The sequence below is a fragment of the Pristiophorus japonicus genome, chromosome 18 (genome assembly GCF_044704955.1).
Source record: "Pristiophorus japonicus isolate sPriJap1 chromosome 18, sPriJap1.hap1, whole genome shotgun sequence".
In the NCBI taxonomy this organism is placed as follows: Eukaryota; Metazoa; Chordata; class Chondrichthyes; family Pristiophoridae; genus Pristiophorus; species Pristiophorus japonicus.
The window spans coordinates 92,405,874-92,428,748 of NC_091994.1; the positions used below are offsets into that span (position 1 = coordinate 92,405,874).

Genomic DNA, 22,875 nt, shown 5'->3' on the forward strand with positions numbered 1-22,875 from the left:
GATTGGATCAGCCATGATTGTATTAAATGGCGGAGCAGACTCGAGGGGCCTTATGGCCTACTCCTGCTCCTATTTCTTATGTTCTTATTCCAAGTTCCCCTCCAGCCCTGAGGAGATGTCCTTAACCCTGGCAGCGGGCAGGCAACACAGCCTTCGGGACTCACACACTCGGCTGCAGAGAACCTTATCTATCCCCCTAATGATACTGTCCCCTACTACAACAACGTTTCTTTTTACTCCCCCCACTTGAATGGCCCCCTGTACCATGATGATGTGGTCAGTTTGCTCATCCTTCCTGCAGTCCCTGCTCTCGTCCACACAGCGAGTAAGAGCTCGAACCTGTTGGACAAGAGCAACGGCCGAGGCTCCTCCATCACTCCATCCTGTCCCCATACATTCCTCACTCGTCACACCCTGTTCCTGACCACGGATCGAATTTGAATTAATTACTCTAATTGGTGTGACGAGCTGCTGGATCGCGGCATCCAGGTAACTTCCCCCTCCCTGATGTGTTGTAGTGTCTGCAGCTCGGACTCCAGCTCATCAACGCGGAGCCAAAGTTCCTCGAGCTGCAGACACTTGCTGCAGATGTGGTCGCCGTGGAGCTCAATGGCGTCCACCAGCTCCCATATGTTGCAGCAGTGACACATTGTCTGCCCTGCCATCTCTAATGTATTTAATTAATTAGATTTCGTTTTTAGTTATTAATCCCGGCCCCTAATTTAAGGCCCTTAATTTGAAGCATGAGAAGAGAAAAACTCACCAACCAATCACTTCCCTGCCTTCCTGTGAAGTCAAATATAGTCGCCCTGTTCTCCTTTGTCGCCGTCTCTTACCTGCTCACGCTGCTGCCTGTGGTCATCATCATAGGCAGTCCCTCGAAGCAAGGATGACTTGCTTCCACGCCAAAAAGGGATGAGTTCATAGGTGTTTCAATGAAGGACCTAATATTCCAGCCCCCGAACTACATCTTGGCAGGGGCTTGACAAGGTGGATGCAGAGAGGATGCTTGTGCTTGGATTTCTTTAACATGTGGTGGCCGTTGCACACCAGCCACCACACGGGCTTGACAGAGCTAGGTCTTGGTCCAGTGACAAGGATTACCCAAGATGACTGGAGACCTGCTCTGCTGCACGGACCTAGTGTGCACACATATCACAATGTGGGCTGGCTCGTGCTGCCCCTGGGCCCTCGCCTCTTCTGGGCCCCAGACTCACGCCTTTCCTGGGCCCCGGTCACTTCCTTCTACAAACTCTTGCCGCTCCTTCGACCCTCCTGCTGTGGCTGCCCACACTGCAATCAGCGACCTGGCTTTGCAGCCGTCGCCCTCCTGCAGAAGCACACGCTGCCCCCTGCAGTGGTCTGCTGCCGTATGCTGCTCCCTCTGATGGCCCTGGCCTGCTGATGGTCTTGCAGGCTGGGACCGTGCCGATTTCCGGGCCGGTCCGCTGCACACTGCTCCCTCTGATGGCCCTGGCCTGCTGATGATCTTGCAGGACGGGACCGCACCGATTTCTGGGGTAGCTGGCTGCTCTCTTCTTTTATCCCCGCTGCTGCTGGTGTTGTTCCCTCGCAGGTCGGGTTGGGAAGGTGCGCTGACATGGGAAGGCGTGTCAGCCTAGTGCTCTGGAATGGGACTTGAACCCACAACCTTCTGATTCAGAGATGAGTATGCTACCCACTGAGCCACAGCTGACACTTGAGTACCTGTGTGGAGGTGGTAGCCTTTCTAACTTTCTAACTCTGCTGTGTTCTTGGTTGATAATCCTGCCAGAGGGCCTGAAAAGTAACATGGAAATACAAACACAGAAAAACTAATTATTTGTGACATTTACTTGTAGGGGATTGTGCTGCTTGATGAAGCAAGACCAGTGAATAGACCTGACCTGGCGAGAGCAGGAAAGTGGCTTCAGCGCAAAGTGGAGAAGCACCTGGTTGAACAGCACCTGGTGCTCTGGGCTGCGCGATTGCGACAGGTGCACCGAGTGGAGCGTTTTCACCAACGGTCCCTGCTGTCAAGGTACACGAGCGAGTGTTAGTTGGTATTCCGCTATCTGCCCACTGCTCGATCCTTTCTTGTTGGTTTTTAGTTTATTTACCCCTCATCTCCCCTGAAGGTGCTGACTCTCACTGGGGTTCAGGTCCCTCCTCTTCTGAAGGTGCTGACTCTCACGGGGGTTCAGGTCCCCTCCTCTCCTGAAGGCGCGAGCTCCACAAGTACTGGTTGCCTTCCAACACCACAATCAAACACCCATTCTTTATGTGAGCTTAGATAGTGATTGTCGGGAGACTATTTAGCCACAACAGGTATCCCAGTTGAGCGAAATCCTGCCCACACATTAGTGAGGACTGCTGAACGGTGATCAGGAGGGAGAACCTTGCCTGATTTTCTAATTTTCTCTCTTCTTCCCTCCGTATCCCCAGCCTGTTATATATGAATAACGAGTCTGATCGGATACTGCGAGCTCAAAGTAAAGTGTGACCGTAGTCTTTTATTGCAGGTCTCCAGAGTGCCTCTCCAGCTTGTGAGGCCTCCTTAAGTACCTGTGCTCCCAAGGGATTGTGGGATCCCTTGGAACTCCAGAGGACGAGCCCTCTGGTGGCTGTAAAAGATATATACAAGTTTACATACATAACAACACCCCCCCCACCCCCCCTCCCCGCTGCCGCCCCCCCCCCCACCCGCCCCCGCCCCCCAAAGTCAACAGTGTAACTATTTACAAGGTGAGTCGATCTGGGGCCATTCTTTCCCTGGTTGATCGTCTCGGTGCAAATGCTGGTTTTGGTGAATCGTTTGTTGGGCCCTCGCTGGGCTGCTGTGCAACAAGTCTTGCAGGGCTGCCTGGTGTGGTGAGTCCTGCTGGGCTGCTGCGGGTGATGGGTTCTGCTTCATGGTGAACCGCAGTGTCGGTTGCCACTGGTGTGTATGTTGGGGGGGGGTCAAAGAAGGTAGGGTCCAAAGTTGGTTGCTCAGGATAGTCCATGATTCTGAGTTTGATTTGGTCCAAGTGTTTCCGGTGAATGAGTCCATTTGAAGTTTGACCCGAAACACCCTACTCCCCTCTTTGGCCACAATAGTGCCGGGAAGCCACTTGGGACCTTGTCCATAATTCAATACAAATACAGGATCATTGATTTCAATTTCGCATGACACATTAGCGCTATCATGATATGTACTTTGTTGAAGGCGCCTGCTCTCTACCTGTTCATGTAGATCAGGATGAACTAACGAGAGCCTTGTCTTAAGTGCCTTTTTCATGAGCAGTTCAGCAGGTGGAATCCCAGTGAGCGAGTGGGGTCTCGTGCGGTAGCTAAGCAGAACTCGGGATAGGCGAGTCTGCAGTGAGCCTTCAGTTACCCTCTTCAAGTCCTGCTTGATAGTTTGCACTGCTCTCTCTGCCTGACCATTGGATGCTGGTTTGAACTGGACAGATGTAACATGTTTAACCCCTTTAAGGGTCATGAACTCTTTGAACTCGGCACTGGTAAAACATGGCCCGTTGTCGCTCACAAGCACATCAGGTAGTCCGAGCGTGACAAACATGGCCCGCAGGCTTTCAGTGGTGGCAGCGGACGTGCTTGCCGACATTATCTCTCATTCAATCCATTTGGAGTACGTATCTACAACCACAAGGAACATGTTACCCAAAAACGGGCCTGCATAGTTGACACGGGCCCTGGACCACGGTTTGGAGGGCCAAGACCATAAACTTAGTGGCGCCTCCCTGGGTGCATTATTTAACTGCGAGCATGTGTTACATCTGTGCACGCAGGACTCTTAAGTCCGCATCGATACCGGACCATCACATGTGGGATCTGGCTATCGTTTTCATCATTACGATGCCTGGGTGGGTACTGCGGAATTCACTGATGAAAATGTCTCTCCTCTTCTTGGGGACCACTACCCGATTGCCCCACAGAAGGCAATCTGCCTGTATAAACATTTCATCTTTGCAACGCTGGTACGGCTTTATCTCTTCCAGCATTTCTACTGGGACACTGGACCAGCGCACAATTTTTTACTAGGGACAGTAAGGAGTCCTGACTCGTTCAGGTTCTAATCTGTCGGGCTGTGATGAGTGATTGCTCACTCTCGAATGCTTCCATAACCATAACTAAATCTGCAGGCTGCGCCGTTTCCACCCCCATGGTGGGCAATGGCAGCCTACTGAAAGCATCGACAGTTTTCTGTGCCTGGCCTGTGGCGGATGGCGTCATTGTATGCGGACAATGTGAGCGCACATCTCTGGATGCGGGCCGATGCATTAGTATTTATCCCTTTACTCTTGGAAAACAGGGATATTAGTGGCTTATGGTCCATTTCCAATTCAAATTTTAGCCCAAACAGATATTGATGATGCATTTTCTTTACCCCATAGACACACGCTAACACTTCTTTTTCAATCATGCTGTAGGTTCTCTCGGCCTTAGACAGACTCCTGGATGCATAGGCAACCGGTTGCAATTTCCCAGAATCATTAGCTTGTTGCAATAACACCCGACGCCATACGACGACGCATCACATGCTAGTACCAAACACTTACATGGATCATACAACACAAGCAATTTGTTTGAGCATAACAATTTTCTAGCTTTTACAAAGACATTTTCTTGGCTTTTGCCCCATACCCATTCATCTCCTTTACACAGTAAGGTGTGCAGTGGTTCTAACAATGTGCTGAGACCCGGTAAGAAGTTACCTAAATAGTTCAGGAGTCCTAGAAACGACCGCAGCTCCGTCATGTTCTGTGGCCTCGGTGCGTTCTCGATTGCCTCTGTCTTCGAATCGGTGGGCCCGATGCCGTCCGCCGTGACTTTTCTCCCCAGAAACTCCACTTCAGGCGCCAGGAAAACGTACTTCAAGCGTTTCAACCTGAGCCCCACACGGCTGAGTCGACTAAGAACCTCCTCCAGGTTCTGCAGATGCTCGACTCTGTCCCGATCTGTAACCAAGATGTCGTCCTGGAAGACCACCATGCGCGGGACCGACTTCAGTAAGCTTTCCATGTTTCTCTGGCGTTTTGCCGCGGCTGATCGAATTCCAAACGGGCATCTGTTATAAATGAAGAGACCTTTGTGCGTGTTGATGCAGGTGAGGCCCTTCAATGATTTCTCCAGCTCCTGCGTTATGTAGGCAGAGATCAAGTCCAGCTTTGTGAACGTCTTTCCTCCCGCCGGCGTAACAAAAAGGTCGTCAGCCTTTTGTAGTGGGTATTGATCCTGCAGGGAAAAATGATTGATAGTCACTTTGTAATCACCACAGATTCTGACAGTGCTGTCTCCCTTGAGGGTGGGAACAATCGGACTGGCCCACTTGTTGAATTCAACCGGCGAGATGATGCCCTCTCTACCCTTTCATCATGTACGATACTGCTCTCGCCTTGTGATGGATGGGTCGCACCCCCGGAATTAGGTGGATCTGCACTTTTGCTCCTTGGAACTTCCTGATTCCTGGTTCGAACAGCGAAGGGAACTTGTTTAAGACCTGGGCACACGAAGTGTCGTCAGCGGGCGAGAGCACTCGGACGTCGTCCCAGTTCCAGCGTATCTTTCTCAGCCAGCTCCTGCCGAGTAGCGTGGGACCATCGCCCGGTACCACCCAGAGTGGTAGCTTGTGCACCGCTCCATCGTAGGAGACCTTTACAGTAGCACTGCCAATTATGGGAATCAGTTCCTTTGTGTAAGTTCTCCGTTTCGTGCAAATGGGAGTCAAAACTGGCCTTGAGGCCTTGCTGCACCACAATTTTTCAAAAGTCTTTCTGCTCATAATAGACTGGCTCGCGCCCGTGTCCAGCTCCATTGACATCAGGAGTCCATTTAATTCAACCTTCAGCATTATCGGGGGACACTGGTAAATGTGTGCATCTCATATACCTCTGCCTCCTCGGTCTGAGGCTCTGGTTCGTCGTGATCCGCCGTGGATCTGTCCTCCTCTGCAATATGGTGGTTTGCAGGATTAACAGGGTTTGCAGCTTGCCTGCACATGTGTTGGAGGTGTCCCATTGTTTCACAGCCCTTGCAAATGTACCCTTTGAAGCGGCATGAATGGAAACGATGATCACCCCCACAGCGCCAACAAGGTGTTAATGGCCTTGCATTCATCACCCTTGATGGTGGACTCTGAGACATCTGCGTACGTGCAGCTGCAGGCAAGTGGGGCCTGCCCTGTACATTGCGATTTGAAAACAACATTACTTTGTTCACAATACTTGTAGCAGCACTCGTGTGCTGAGAGATTTGCTTAATATTGTCAATGAACGCCTGGGCTATCGCTATGGCCTTACTCAAGGTTGGGGTCTCTACAGTCAAAAGTTTGCGAAGTAATACTTCATGGCCAATGCCAAGTACGAAGTAGTCTCTGAGCATGTGCTCCAAATGTCCTTCAAATTCGCAAAGTCCTGCAAGGCATCTTAGCTCGGCGACATAACTCGCCACTTCCTGGCCTTCAGACCTTTTTGTAGGTGTAGAACCGGTACCTTGCCATCAGAATGCTTTCCTTCGGGTTCAGATGCTCCTGGACCAGTGTGCACAAATCATCGTACGATTTCTCTGTGGGTTTCGCTGAAGCAAGCCGATTTTTCATGAGGCCATACGTTGGTGCCCCGCAGACGGTGAGGAGAATCGCCCTTCGTTTGGCAGCATTTGCTTCGCCTTCCAGCTCGTTGGCCACGAAGTATTGGTCGAGTCGCTCCACGAAGGTTTCCCAATCATCTCCTCCGAGAATTTCTCCAGGATGCCCACTGTTCTCTGCATCGTTGCGTTCGTCATCTGTATCTCGTCGCCAGTTGTTATATATGAATAAAGAGTCTGACTAGATACTGTGAGCTCAAAGTAAAGTGTGACCGTAGTCTTTTATTGCAGGTCTCCTGAGTGCCTCTCAAGCCTGTGAGGCCTCCTTAAATATCTGTGCTCCCAAGGGATTGTGGGATCCCTTGGGACTTCAGGGGATGAACCCTCTGGTGGCTGTACAAGGTATATACAAGTTTACATAAATAACACAGCCCAAGGGGAATGAGGCCACTGTCGCCATGTCTGAGATCATGACCCAGAAATCCTGGCCTCCCCAGGTCTGTACCGAGTGCGGACCCGGGAAGGCATTGCAAAAGCCGGTTTTCAGCGCACAATGTGCATGCGCTAAAAGCCAGCTTTTCCGATCTGTCGAGCTCCAGCTTGACAGATCCTCCGCATCTCGGCAGCCAGGACATTTGCATGGGCATGATTGCGGTATTTACCCATATCGTGCCCAGCAGATGTTCTGAAAACTCTTGCACCTGATAAAGTAAGGTGCATAGCCTACTTTTATAGGCGTAAGAATTTTAAAACACACAAAAACATAATAAAATAAAATTACATAAACACATTTTATTGTTTTAAAAACCCTGCCCACTATGGTAAGTTTATTTTAAACCATGATTTAAAAAAAACATTTTAATCGTAATTTTTTTTCTCTAAGACATTTATTAATTAAAATTAATTGAAATTAAAGTTAAGTGAAGTGTGTTTTTTATTTTTTATTATGGTGTTTAGTGTGTTTTTTTTCCTCATTAATAGAAATGAGAACTGGTAGATACGGAGTTCTCATTGCTATTAATGAGAAAGCTGTGGAATACTGTCATCATCATCATCATAGGCAGTCCCTTGGAATCGAGGAAGACTTGCTTCCACTCTAAAAATGAGTCCTTAGGTGGCTGAACAGTCCAATATGAGAACCACAGTCCTTGTCACAGGTGGGACAGATAGTCGTTGAGAGAAAGGGGGATGGGACTGGTTTGCCGCACGCTCTTTCCGCTGCCTGCGCTTGGTTTCTGCATGCTCTCGCCGATTAGACTCGAGGTGCTCAGCGCCCTCCCGGATGCACTTCCTCCATTTAGGGCGGCCTTTGGCCAGGGACTCCTAGGTGTCAGTGGGGATGTTACACTTTATCACGCTTGCTTTGGGAGTCTCGTGTCTGGCATGCGAACAGTGTGACCTACCCAGCGGAGCTGATCAAGTGTGGTCAGTGCTTCAGTGTGAGGTGGTCCAAGACCCACCCCAACCTCTGTCGTCGAGCTGCAGTACGTGGACAATGCCTGCGTCTGCGCACATAGAGGTTGACCTCCAAGTCATAGTCAACGTATTTACTGCGGCGTACGAAAGCATGGGCCTTACGCTAAACATCCGTAAGACAAAGGTCCTCCACCAACCTGTCCCCGCTGCACAACACTGCCCCACCCCCAGTCATCAAGATTCACGGCGTGGCCTGGACAACGTGGACCATTTCCCATACCTCTGGAATATTGTACCTGATTGGTGTCTGCACCTTCTGCGTCCGAACCTAGAGGACGGGAGCGTGCCCTGCAGCACGAGAAGAGAAGGCCTCCCCACTGGAATCGCAGGCTCCTCTGGGACCACCAGGTACTTTCGTAAAAATTCTCCGGTCAGAGGCGTTCGTCCGAAAGAAGCCTCCGACCGGAATTTCAGGGCCCATCTAACAGCACAGACAGTGGCTGCAGCCTGGGACCTGGCTTAGGTCCATACCGGGTGCTGCCTGTACCTGTGGCGCCACAGGGCTGCTATTTGTTTTACCTCTCCTCTCTTTATGGTGTTTTGTGTCATCAATCGTTGTGCAGGCTGAGCGGGAGGGTCTAGCCAGGGATTGTGGCCAACTCCTGCTTCACCAGGGTCAGCGGAGCCACAGCCTCCATTTTTCCGTTCATCGATGTTCCATCCAGGGACCAACTTAAACCAGTTCCATCTGATTTTAACCCTGATTTAGTGTCAGTAGTCATGTAAACTGGAAGCAACAAGTTGATAACTTTTATGTGGAGGATTAAATAAGAATCTCTGTGCAATATTCTTTCTGCAGAGCATTTCTGAGTTGGAGCCACTGGAGGCAGGGTCGTTGGAGATGCCGAGAGTTAGTTGACAGATTTTCTTTTGGCCGGCAGTGCCGAATTATGCTGACCCTTTGGAAAAAGCGTTTACTACAAAAACTGGAAGCTGATCGAAGATGCAGAGAGACGTCACGTCAGCTAATTCAAAAGGCCATGTTCCAGTGGCACACACATACACAGAGTAAGTGTCTGCATAGGAGATGCCGGGGCAGGGCTGGTGTTTATGCCTGAGCAAACAGTGCATCAAAATTACAAGCGAGCCAAGTAGATATTTTATCACCTGCTGTCACCTGGGTAGACCGGTTACCACCTGCAGTGTTATCTGGGTAGAGCGGTTATCACCTGGTTGTTACTGACCAGACTTCCAGACCGTATCCATGTGAGTAAAGTAATTTTAAATTCCAGTGACTGAGATCTAAAGTTTTGCAGCTATAATTGAATCTTCCCTACATTTTTCCCTGACTACCTGTGGGAAGCAACTACCTCTTCTCAGCTCTTCTGCACAGCCTTTCTGCTTGTCCCCTCCACACAGCACCTCGGCTCAGCCTGCTCCGCACACTCGCTCCGCACACCCTCCACACAGACTCTCCGCATAGACTCTCCGCACACCCGTTCCGCACAGACCCTCCGCCCAGTCTCTGCACAGATTCTCCGCCCAGTCTCAGCACAGACTCCACTCACCCCCTCCACTCACCCCCTCCACTCACCCCCTCCACTCACTCCCTCCACTCACCCCCTCCTCACAGAGCCACCGCTCAGACCCTGCACTGTGTTTTGGCTGAGGCTTCGGACTCGGTGCAGGATAGTGTACTAGTTTCCTACACTCCAAAGCTCTGTGTGTTGATTCCCTGTAAAAGGTGCTTCAGATAAGCACTAGTGAAGAGAATGAATTTGTAGCCTTACATTCTTGACGCTCCCTGCAGTGTCAGTGGATTAACAAGTGATGGTTTTAATCTTTTCATTGAAAGTAATTCCCAGTCCACCCTATGATTCTTTCTTTGTACATTGTGTTGCCTCCTCCAGAGAGACGGCAAGTCCACGACCTCCAGGCTGATTTCCTTTTTGTTCAGGCACAGAGAGTGAAGCTGTTGATCCTCAGCACCTGGCAGCAGAAAGTGGAGAGACAGCGAAATGTGAAGATAATGGCGGTCGAGATGTTGCAGCGCAGGTCTGACACGATTATTACTGCGAGTCAGTGCTCTTTGGGTCAAGTTAGCAATTCATTGAGCTTAGTCCCAGTTACTGTCCTTGTGCGACTCGGGAATGAAATGCGAATAATGTATGTTAAATCTCACTGATTACAATCCTGGGGATCACCACTTGCTCAACATGTAATACGGTGTTCTTCATTTACACTGATTGGGAGCTGGGTTGCTGACCCATCGCCTATTAAAGGTCCCTGCAGTGGGGATTCTTTCAGTACTTGTAGAACTGAGGCTATCTGGACTGGTTCCACTCTGACGCTGCATCTCTCATCAGCAGCAGATATGTTGTTGGACATCTGCACTTTTGGTGAATCCCTTTCTGCACCAAGGAGACGCCAGTAGGTCACCGTGGGGCAGCATCTGTTGCGAGCCTGTGGGGTGCACAGACCTGTCCTGTCGATCGTTGAAGACTGGGCGGGGAAGAAACCCTAGCTGTAAAATGTGCGGTCTCTGGGTTGATGCGGATGCAGCAGCAAGGGGGCCTGAGCTGGAGGAAAAGGCTCAATCGCTTCTGGTTAAAGTTCTGCCTTTCAGCCCCAGTTTGGTGAATGATATCTCTGTACTAAGAGCTGTGCAGGAAGTCTCGGGGCCTCCACATGTTTGCTATTCAGCAACTCAGTTCTTCTTGGAAAGGTGAAGATGTTTTGATAACAGTAACTGTAAATTTTTAGTTCCTAGCACGCCTATGAAATGTTTCTGATTGATGTGATTGCTTCCTTGGCACAGGTATCTGCAGGCTTGGCACTTTGCCACCCTTCAGATAGAGGAGAGGCGGCAGAACCTGTGGGCATTTCAGACTGGACGGATCCAACGGACACTGTTGGGGGCTTTTAGTTGGTGGAGGTATCGCTGTGAGCTCAGATACTTCTCAAAGTATCACAGACTGCTTCGAACAGCCCAGAGAGCTGCCCATTGCTGGAGACAGAGGACATTACTCGGACGAGCTGTCAGATATCGACGCACAGTCCTTACTCAAATAGTAGGTGATTCATTGAGCTTAGTCCCAGTTACTTAGTTTTTTATGTGAAAGTAACCAAAACTGAAGAATAAGAAATGATGCTTTCCAAAGAATGCCGAGCTCCTGCCATATAACAGTATTGTCCTATATCAGCAACCAGTGATAGAACAAGGGAAATAGTAGTTATATTAAGCCTTAAATTAAAAGGGAAAATAAAGAGATAATGGTTGGCTTGGGGTCCAACGCTCGAGGCTGACAATCTCACCTGATCCTGAGGACACTGTGTTGTTCTGCAGCTGACCATCTGGGGGGGAAGAATTAAATAACCAGTTCCTCTAACTTTTCATCAACTCTTCCAAACACTACCTTTTGTAAGTAGCATTGTCCCCTCTAATATCATTTCTGTTTGAATGACTACCCGCGCCCGACAGCACTCGGTTCGCTCAATGCCAGCTCCTGCTTTGTTCAGTTATCTTCAGTCAGTTCCCCTCTGTTTATGCATTCCCACAGGAAGTTAAATAAACTGAGGAGAATCAATGGCTGTAAGATAATTAGAGATGAGGTGCTCCCACAGCCCATTTTATTTTGTGCATGCAGCAAGACCTGAAAGTCCCTCCATTGCAGCATTTCGATGTGTTCAGGATGGTGCAGGGGTCTGGACGGATCGGCTGTATGGGGTGAACTTGTTCCCCTTGTTCTGTACTCTGTGTCCAAGACACCAGTCAGACTTTCATAGGAACAGGAGTCGGACATTTACCCATCATGCCTGCTCCATTGGTTTGAGAGCCATCACAGCTTCAACACCATTACTGCTCAAATAATGATCTCCCCTTTAAATACCTCAATTGATTTTACATCCATGGCCTCCTTAGGCATTTGACATCCTTCTAGCCCTTTTTGCGAAAACATTTATTTTGCTTCACTTTTAACCTGTTAATGTTGATTTGAAACCTGCCCCCCCTTGTCCGAGGTTGCTGTGCTGGAGAGATACCCTGTCAATTCTCAGCATTATTTTAAACACCTCAATCCGATCTCAGTCCCACCTTCCCAAGGATTATCCTGGTGAATCATCACTGAACTCCCTCCAAAGACATTACATCCTCCCCAAGTTGGAGCACCCAAAATTGAACACAAACTTCTTCCCATTTTTTCCCATCATCCCTCCCCTTCTCACACACCCCTCCCCTTCCTTACCCCCCACTCCTCCTTCCCTGCCTTCCCCCCTCCCCCTCACCTGCCTTCCCCCCCTCCCCTCCCTTACCCCCTCACCTCCCCTTCCTTCCCACCCTCCCTCCCTTTCCTTTCTTTTGCCACCCTCCCCATACAGAGCTAAGTCCTTTTAAATTTTACTGTTTAAAACAAATAAAAGTCAGTATTTACACAGGCTGAAGTGTTTCTTAAATCAGTCAACAGCTGCTATTTGCTGTAAATCAAGGCCAAGCTGCTGGTCAGGCTGACATGAGGTGACATTATCTACAGGACACATGAGGGCAGCACTGGCAGCAGGCCACAGAGCAGCACAACTTCACTAACCAATTGGAAGGAACTGAGGAGAAAAGACTCGGATGTTAAATCTTCCACCAAATAAATTAAATGGGAGCTAAAGATAATAAAGAGACTCCTCTCGACACAACTAATTTTGAGTTTCTTTTGTATTCTCACTAATTTTTCCCCCTCTCCTGAAGGTGCTGACTCTTATTGGGTGCTGTTTCATGAGCAGCAGTGTCTCCAGTACCTCACCGGGTTGTCCATTGACCATGTGCCAGCCTAGGGAGTGGATACCAAAAGGCTGTTTAACCTTGGGGCCATCTGATATCCACGCACACATTTTCCAGCAGTATTTAGCAATCAGGAGTGGCTGATTTTCCCCCTGCCAATGAGGGTGATGTTAGATGAGAACAAGGTCAGGCTCTGCTGTGATGTACTCCACAGTCTTCTGACACACATGGCTTAGGCTCAGGTATGTTGGGCATGACACATGGGAAATTATTCCCCCCCCCTCCCCCTGTGAGAACCGGAACTTCAGGAGAGGAGTATTGTGTTCCTAACACAGATGAGACTGCACACAGGGAGATTAAATTAACAGTGACCTCAGTCTTTATTAAGACACTCCAGTGTGAGGGACAGGCCTTAGAGGCCGGCTTATATACAGTGCTCCCAAGGGATGCTGGGATCACTTGGGACTTCAGGGGATGCGCTCCCTGGTGGCGGAACATGGGAGTGCATGCTTTACAGATACACAACATCATCCCGTCCCCCGCAAAGTCAAAGTGAAAACTATTTACAAGGTGAGGCGGTCGGGAACCTTTCTTTCCCTGGTGGACCGCCTCGGTACAAATGTCTGTTCTGGTCTGTTGGCTGTGTCCTCGCTGGGCTGGCGTGTTGTTGGCCCTGCAGGGCTGCTGGGTGAGTCTGGCTTTGCTGGGCTGTTGGGCGTGATGGGTTCGATTTCCTGATCCGGGATGGTGTCGTTGATCCTTTGGGTGTGTGTTGTGGGCTCGAAAAAGGTGGTACCTGCTGTGGGTTGTTCAGGGCAGTCTGTGAATTGCAGCCTCGTTTGGTCCAAGTGCTTTCTGCAAATTTGTCCATTGTCTAGTTTGACTACAAACACCCTACTCCCTTCTTTAGCTATCACCGTGCCCGCGATCCACTTGGGACCATGCCCACAGTTTAGCACATACACAGGGTCATTCAGATCAATTTCCTGTGATACAGTGCCACGACCATTGTTTACATTTTGTTGCTGCCGCCTGCTCTCTACCTGATCATGCAGATTGGGGTGAACCAGCAAGAGTCTGGTTTTAAGTGTCCTTTTCATGAGTAGCTCAGCCGGGGGCACCCCTGTGAGCGCGTGGGGTCTCATGCGGTAGCTGAGCAGTACTCAGGACTGCGGGTTTGAAGTGAGCCTTCTGTGACTCGTTTAAGGCTCTGTTTGATTGTTTGTACTGCCTGCTCTGCCTGCCCATTGGAGGCTGGTTTAAACGGGACCGAGGTGACATGTTTGATCCCATTGCGGGTGATGAATTCTTTAAATTCGGCGATGGTGAAACATGGCCCGTTGTCACTGACCAGTGTGTCAGGCAGGCCGTGGGTGGCAAACATGGCCCTCAGGCTTTCAATGGTGGCGGTGGCGGTGCTTCCCGACATTATTTCACATTCAATCCATTTTGAAAAAGTATCCACCACCACCAGGAACATTTTACCGAGAAACGGGCCCGCATAGTCGACATGGATTCTCGACCATGGTCTGGAGGGCCAGGACCACAAACTTAGTGGTGCCTCTCTGGGCGCGTTGCTCAACTGAGCGTGCACGCTGCATTGCCGTGCACAGGACTCCAAGTCAGAATCGATACCGGGCCACCACACGTGGGATCTGGCTATAGCTTTCATCATTACTATACCTGGGTGTGTGCTGTGGAGATCCGAGATGAACGTCTCCCTGTCCTTTTTGGGTAGCACTACGTGGTTACCCCACAACAGGCAGTCTGCCTGAATGGACAGCTCGTCCTTTCGCCGCTGGAATGGCTTGATTAGCTCTTGCATTTCAACGGGGATGCTGGCCCAGCTCCCATGCAGTACACAGTTTTTTACTAGGGACAGCAGAGGATCTTGGCTGGTCCAAGTCCTAATCTGGCGAGCCGTGACAGGTGATTTATCATTTTCAAACGCTTCCATGACCATCAACAAGTATACGGGCTGCACCACCATCAAGTTTTCAGGCTGTGCCATTTCCACCCCCGTGGTGGGCAATGGTAGCCGACTGAGAGCATCTGCACAGTTCTCGGTGCCTGGCCTGTGGCGGATGGTATAGTTATATGCTGATAGCGCGAGTGCCCACCTTTGTATGCGGGCTGAAGCATTAGTATTTATCCTCTTGTTTTCAGCGAACAGGGATATGAGGGGCCTGTGATCGGTTTCCAGCTCAAATTTGAGGCCAAACAGGTACTGATGCATTTTCTTTACCCTGAACACACACGCTAATGCCTCTTTCTCAATCATGCTGTAGGCCCTCTCGGCCTTAGACAAGCTCCTGGAGGCAAAGGTGACAGGTTGCAACTTCCCCGCAATGTTAGCTTGTTGTAATACACACCTGACTCCGTACGACGCGCATCACATGCTAGCACAAGTCTTTTACACGGGTTATACAATACAAGCAGCTTGTTGGAGTATAAAATGTTTCTGGCTTTCTCAAAAGCAATTACTTGGATTTTTCCCCATACCCAGTTCTCACCTTTACGCAATAACACATGTAGGGGCTCTAAGAGGGTGCTTAACCCCAGTAGGAAGTTACCAAAATAGTTGAGTCCCAGGAACGATCGCAGCTCCGTGACATTGTGTGGCCTGGGTGCGTTCCTGATAGCCTCTGTCTTGGCGTCTGTGGGCCGAATGCCGTCCGCCGCGATCTTTCTCCCCAAAAACTCCACTTCTGTTGCCATGAAGACGCATTTCGACCTCTTCAGCCGCAGCCCTACGCGATCCAGTCACTGGAGGACCTCCTCCAGGTTTTGTAGGTGCTCGATGGTGTCCCAACCAGTGATCAATATGTCGTCCTGAAAAACCACCGTGCGTGGTACCGACTTGAGTAGGCTCTCCATGTTTCTCTGGAAGATCGCTGCATCCGACCGAATTCCAAACGGGCATCTGTTGTAGATGAACAGTCCCTTGTGCGTGTTGATGCAGGTGAGGCTCTTCGAAGACTCCTCCAGCTCCTGCGTCATGTAGGCCGAAGTCAGGTCGAGCTTGGTGAACGTTTTGCCTCCTGCCAGCATCGCAAATAGGTCATCTGCCTTAGGTAGCGGGTATTGTTCCTGTAGCGAGAAACGATTAATAGTTACTTTATAATCGCCGCAAATCCTGACCGTGCCAGCACTTTTGAGTACTGGAACAATCAGGCTGGCCCACTTGCTGAATTCCACTAGGGAGATGATGCCCTCGCGTTGCATCCTGTCCAGCTCGATTTCCACTCTCTCCCTCATGTGAGGTACCGCTCGCGCCTTGTGGTGAATGGGTCATGTTTCTGGGACCAAGTGGATCCGCACCTTCGCCCCAGAAACATTTCCAATGCCTGGCTCAAAAAAGGAACGAAATTTGTTAAGAACCTGAGTACACGAGGCCTCATCGACATGTGATAGCGCTCGGATGTCATCCCAGTTCCAGCGGATTTTGCCCAGCCAGCTCCTTCCAAGCAGTGTGGGGCCATCGCCCGTGACAATCCAGAGTGGCAGTTCGTGCACCGTGCCCTCGTGGGTGACCTTGACCGTGGCGCTGCCCAGGACAGTGATGAGCTCTTTGGTGTGCGTTCTCAGTTTCGTGTGGATGGGGCTCAGAGCTGGTCTGAGTGCCTTGTTGCACCACAGTCTCTCAAACATCTTTTTACTAATGATGGATTGGCTAGCACCAGTGTCCAGTTCCATGGCTACGGGTAAGCCATTCAATTTTACATTTAGCATTATAGGTGGACATTTTGTCAAAAATGTGTGCACCCCGTGTACTTCAGCATCTGCCTCCTCTCTCTGAAGCTCGAAATTTCTTTGATCCACCATGGACCGATCTTCCTCTGCCACGTGGTGGTTAGATAAGCTCGTTGGAGGTGCCCCATTATTCCACAACTCTTGCAAACATACCCTTTGAAGCGGCATGAATAGGCTGAATGGAAGCCTCCACAACGCCAACAAGGTGTGAATTGCCTTGCATTCATCCTTTGTTGCGGACTCTGAGTCATCTGGGTCACCTGAGGCCTGCTGGCACTTGCAGACTTGTGGGTTCTACCCTGTACATTTCTGCTCGCAAACACAGTTCTAGTTAATTTGTGAACATTGCTAGCACTTGTGTGCTGAGAGATTTGTTTGGTGTTACCACTGGTGGACATAAATGCCTGTGCTATCGCAATGGCCTTACTGAGGGTCGGTGTCTCTACAGTCAAAAGCTTTCGTAGGATGGTCTCGTGGCCAATGCCCAGTACAAAAAAGTCTCTGAGCATCTGCTCCAGGTAGCCATCAAACTCTCATTGCCCTGCAAGTCGCCTTAGCTCGGTGACGTAGCTCGCCACTTCCTGATCTTCAGATCGCTGGCACGTGTAGAACTGATACCTCGCCATCTGCACACTCTCCCTCGGGTTAAGATGCTCCCGAACCAGCGTACACACTTCCTCATACGACTTATCTGTGGGTTTCACCGGAGCCAGAAGATTCTTCATGAGGCTGTAGGTCGGTGCCCTGCAGACCGTGAGGAGGACCGCTCTCCTTTTTGCAGCGCTTCCTTCACCGTCCAGCTCGTTGGCTACAAAGTACTGGTCTAGCCGTTCGACATAGGTTCCCAGTCCTCGCCCTCCGAGAACTTCTCCAGGATGCCCACAGTTTGCTGCAGCTTTGCGTTGGATTCATATACTCGTCGCCAGTTGTTTTGTTCCTAACACAGATGAGACTGCACACAGGGAGGTTAAAGTAACAGTGACCTCAGTCTTTATTAAGACACTCCAGAGTGAGGAACAGGCCTTAGGGGCCGGCTTATATATAGTGCTCCCAAGGGATGCTGGGATCCCTTGGGACTTCAGCGGATGCGCTCCCTGGTGGCGGAACATGGGAGTACATGCTTTACAGATACACAACAAGGAGGGCACTGGGTCAGCGACTGAGGTGTGGTCTCGCTGCAGACAAGTTGTCTTTTGTTGGTCCTATTGCTGTTATTTTGCACCATGATCTCGTGTGAACGCACTGTGTGTGTTATTGTTTACTTGCAGATTTTTTTTAGTTTTTTAGCAGTTGGAAGGAAGCAGTCACGTTTTCTCAACTGTCCCATCAGCTTGCTGGTAACATTGAAGAGAGGCGACTGAGGCTGCTCTTTAATGCCTGGGCCAACTTGGTGAAAGGTGAGAGTGCCGGAAACCTTCTTAAAATTACAAGCTGTTTTTGTTGGTTGTCAGTCGCGAGCTATGATGGAAAGCTGCTCAGAAATGTAAGAAACTGTTTGAGAAATTCTGACGGTGGCTTTATCCCCACACCCAGGGGATGAAACTGAAACACAGAGAAATGCAGTGAGGATGTGTCAGTGATAAGTGAAATCCCAGACCTCTCAATATTCCCGGTCAACAGCACTGCTAACAATCGCAATTTCATTAACCATTTCTTGATTTTGCACTCCTGTTACAATGCTCACCATTATCTCTCTCAGACACAGACGTGTGTATCTGCCTGTGTGTGTTTCTCTCTTCTCACTCTATCCCAGTGAACCACATATATTTTGCATTATTGTTTCAGTGGACGCCATTATATGTGTGTGTGTCACTCTCTCTCTCTCTCTCTCTCTCTCTCTCTCTCTCTCTCTCTCTCTCTCTCTCTCAGTCACATATATGAAAACGATCATGACCCAGAAATTGTGGCCAGAGGCTTCAATTGCCTCTGACCTGAAAAATTTCTACGAATTCATCTGATGGTTCCGGAAGAGCGTAGGATTCTGTTGGGGAGGCCTTCTCTTCCCGTGCTGCGAAGCACGCTCCCATGCTCCAGGTTCCCACGCAGAAGGTGCAGTCACATGTACACTCAGTATGAACCCGGGAGGCCGGAATTTCCAGGCCAATGTAAAATCAAGTGTTAACAAAATCTCAGGTCTTGCCCACTCTCCATCACTGACTCATTCTGGCCCCTGAAATATTTTCTCTAAATTGTGACGAGCAAGAGTGAATCGAGAGACAGCATGATTTTTTTCTGAGTGTGCAGTGTCTGTGTCAACCTTACTGATTGGTTGAAGTGTTTTTGAAAAAAAATTTTAACGGTGAAATCAATATTTATTTCAAAATATCTATTCCCTGCAAATCTGAGTTTTGCGGTGTTGCAGCCCGACTCAATGTCATCCACATGTGTTGCTGTGACTCCCATACTTTTACATCAACCAAATCCAGGTACATTTAATGAGGAGTGTGGAACAGGGCTGATCCATTATTGTAACTGTTATGTATGCATGTTAATATATGTACTGTAACACGAGACCACTGTACCTTCACCCTGTATACACCATACCTGTACACCAGAGGGTGCTGCTGCTGGAGACCTAAGGGTTACCTGTACACTGCAGGTAACCAAGTATAAAAGGGAGCTCACCTCTTGATGTCCTCACTCTTGGAACTGCAATAAAGGACTAAAGTCACTACAGTTCAAATACGACAACCTTACCTCGTAGAGTCATTACTAGAGAGTGCTTGCATACACAATAGTAACATTCATCGTTGGCAGTTCTGACAGATGGACTAGGCTCAATTTATTGCCCTTTCAGAGCGAAAGGATGATGGTGCGAGGCAGAGGATGATGATCTGTGCAGCACAGCAGCGGGTGATGCAGTCTGCATTTCATCAGATGGTGACATTATATCGGAAGCAGAAGGAGGCTGCCAGGTTCTACCATCGAACTTTACTCCGCAGGTATGACTAGGCCACAATAATCTCTCTGCTCTCACACCACTTGCAGTGGTTGAAAGCAGATCCTGCTACTGTTTGGTTTCCCACTTTCCCTCCCCATGCTGTTCCTTGCCTCATCACAGCCAAATTAAGAACAAGGCTTTAAGCATACCCCTAGCTGTAGTAACAACACATAACATCACAAATCTTTAGAATGAAACTTGTGTGTATAACGGTCTCGAATATGTTTCTAAACTTTGTTTTGTTATTTATACACAACATAAGTACTGGGCCCATTTGATCTGTTTTTACCTTATTTGAAGCTGCCATATTTAAATGTTACTATTGAACTTCAGTTATCAGCAAAACGTTCGAACACGGGGCAGCTGTGTGTCACAAGACAGCAAGTTGGAGCAATCTTATGGTATCAACTGATGGGCTTTACTGAGACATAAAGCATTGTTACAAAGATACAATGCTGCTGTATATAATCTGTTATAATAACCATTGTAGCCTTACTGCTATCTGTTTGAGCCCAGCTAACAGCACATATCAGGGATTAGAAACATAGAAACATAGAAAATAGGTGCAGGAGTAGGCCATTCGGCCCTTCTAGCCTGCACCGCCATTCAATGAGTTCATGGCTGAACATTCAACTTCAGTACCCCATTCCTGCTTTCTCGCCATACCCCTTGATCCCCCTAGTAGTAAGGACCTCATCCACCTCCTTTTTGAATATATTTAGTGAATTGGCCTCAACAACTTTCTGTGGTAGAGAATTCCACAGGTTCACCACTCTCTGGGTGAAGAAGTTCCTCCGCATCTCGGTCTTAAATGGCTTACCCCTTATCCTTAGACTGTGACCTCTGGTTCTGGACTTCCCCAACATTGGGAACATTCTTCCTGCATCTAACCTGTCTAACCCCGTCAGAATTTTAAATGTTTCTATGAGATCCCCTCTCATTCTTCTGAACTCCAGTGAATACAAGCCCAGTTGATCCAGTCTTTCTTGATAGGTCAGTCCCGCCATCCCGGGAATCAGTCTGGTGAACCTTCGCTGCACTCCCTCAATAGCAAGAATGTCCTTCCTCAAGTTAGGAGACCAAAACTGTGCACAATACTCCAGGTGTGGCCTCACCAATGCCCTGTACAACTGTAGCAACACCTCCCTGCCCCTGTACTCAAATCCCCTTGCTATGAAGGCCAACATGCCATTTGCTTTCTTAACCGCCTGCTGCACCTGCATGCCAACCTTCAATGACTGATGTACCATGACACCCAGGTCTCTTTGCACCTCCCCTTTTCCTAATCTGTCACCATTCAGATAATAGTCTGTCTCTCTGTTTTTACCACCAAAGTGGATAACCTCACATTTATCCACAATATACTTCATCTGCCACGCATTTGCCCACTCACCTAACCTATCCAAGTCGCTCTGCAGCCTCACAGCATCCTCCTCGCAGCTCACACTGCCACCCAACTTAGTGTCATCCGCAAATTTGGAGATACTACATTTAATCCCCTCATCTAAATCATTAATGTACAATGTAAACAGCTGGGGCCCCAGCACAGAACCTTGCGGTACCCCACTAGTCACTGCCTGCCATTCTGATTGAGTTAGGAGTTTCCTGGTCTTTGCCCATGTCCTAACTTGCACCAAGTCCTGTTCACCCATCACCCCTGTGTTTGCTGACCTACATTGGCTCCCGGTTCTTATCCTTGTCAAATCCCTCCATGGCCTCACCCCTCCCTAGCTCTGTAATTTCCCCCCCCTCAAGATATCTGCAGTTTTCTAATTCTGCCCTCTTGCTCTTGAGTATCCCTCAGGCATTGGTGGCCATGCCTTCAGCTGCCAAGGCCCTCAACAGTTGGTGGTTGGGCCTTCAACTCCCAAGGCCCTAAGCTCTGCAGTTCCCTCCCTAAACCGCTCCGCCTCTCTACCTCTCTTTCCCCTTTAAGATGCTCTTTAAAACCTATCTCTTTGATCAAGCTCTGCCATAATGTCTCCTTATGTCCTTGTTATGTATTAATGCTTGGGGGGTCACCAGACACCAGAGTGCGCCACAGTCGGAGGTCATCGGGCTGTGCGCATGTGGCATGTGTGCTCGGTCACCTGTATATAAGCTTGGTGTCTTTGTCACGCAAGCACTCTTGGGCTGGAATAAAGATGGATCAGGTTGCACCTGAGTGAGTTTACAGCAACCAGACTCTTGAGTCATTACAGTGCTCTGTAGTGTATGAAATGATGCAATGAACTCTACTGTGAGCCAGTGACCAGGTGTAACCTGGTCAGTCTTTAATGGCTTCCAGAAGTGAAGATACAAAAGTGAAGTTCAGGTTATATACCGGGTCCAGCACAAGTGTACCTATGACCCTAGGACCTCCGACGGTAGTGGCCCCTGTTGGTGGGCAGATCTTATGTACATATATTACATACTCCGTGTCAAATTTTGTTGTATAATGCTCCTTGAGACGTTCTACTACTTTAAAGATGCTATATAAATACAATTTGTTGCCTGTTGTTCTGTTCCTCAATGGATAAGCTGCCAAATTTGAATTTGTTTCCTTTCTTCATTCCTAGATCCCTTCTCTCTTGGGTTGGATTTGTTCATCAGCAGAAGCGATGGTTGCTGACTATTTCTGCTCAAGTTTCAGTGCTGCAGCTAAGCTCAATGTTTGTGACGTGGAGAAATCAGTTGAGCCTACATCGTAAGCTGATTTTTCTGTTACAAAGACGGAGGGAGCGAATCCTACAGAAAGCACTGAGATCCTGGTACAGGGAGGTGGGTGTAGAGAGTCGCGTGCTGACTCGCAGAATATTATTACTTACTGTTAAATATTGCTCTTCTGTGAGTTAATTCATAATTTATTGAAATTCAAGATGAGAAAGTTTGCTTCTTCCATTTGCTAGTGCGTAAGGCAGCAGCACAGAGGGTGGTACTGAACCATCGTGACCAGGATGGATCCCTGGTCTGTGTTCAGGTAGTTGATCTCCGTGCTCCTGGGCCACTTGAGGGCAGTCAGTGCCTGTGGAACCTGAGGCCAACCCAAGTCAGCTTCTTCAGAGAGCTAAAATAAGCTGAGATGAGGGAGCATTAAAATGTAATCGGAATTGGCGTGCAGTAATTTCTGATGGTGCTGGGTATTTATGTAAATACAGGAAGAAGAATCAAAGGCGATGTAAGAGAAAACCTTTTTACGCAGCGAGTGGTTAAGATCTCGAATGCACTGCTGAAAAGGGTGGTGGTGGCAGGTTCAATTTTATCTTTCGCAAGGGAGTTGGATAAGTATCTGAAGAAAAAAAAATTGCAGGGACTACGGGGAAAGGGCGGGGGAGTGGGACTAGCTGAGAGTCGGCACGGGCTCAACCATTCTATGATTTTAGGAGTGGTAGAGAAAAGGTGTGTGCCAGAGTTTCAGGTAACTTCAAACTGGCAGAGATTAAATGTT

At 49.0% G+C, this 22,875-nt stretch overlaps 1 protein-coding gene across 3 annotated transcripts in view; it reads left to right on the plus strand.

Moving 5' to 3' along the window:
* LOC139229297 (uncharacterized) overlaps positions 1-22,875 on the plus strand; it is a 68,652-nt gene that overhangs the window by 32,415 nt on the left and 13,362 nt on the right. For 2 of the 3 annotated variants that reach the window (XM_070860978.1, XM_070860980.1), the window contains exons 9-15: positions 1,842-2,020; positions 8,846-9,054; positions 9,897-10,041; positions 10,805-11,057; positions 17,787-17,904; positions 19,305-19,449; positions 22,007-22,208. In XM_070860978.1, the coding sequence (XP_070717079.1) occupies positions 1,842-2,020; positions 8,846-9,054; positions 9,897-10,041; positions 10,805-11,057; positions 17,787-17,904; positions 19,305-19,449; positions 22,007-22,208 (1,251 nt within the window). Of the gene's footprint in view, positions 1-1,841; positions 2,021-8,845; positions 9,055-9,896; positions 10,042-10,804; positions 11,058-17,775; positions 17,905-19,304; positions 19,450-22,006; positions 22,209-22,875 lie in introns of those variants that run through there. The other variant, XM_070860981.1, reaches the window with a different exon arrangement.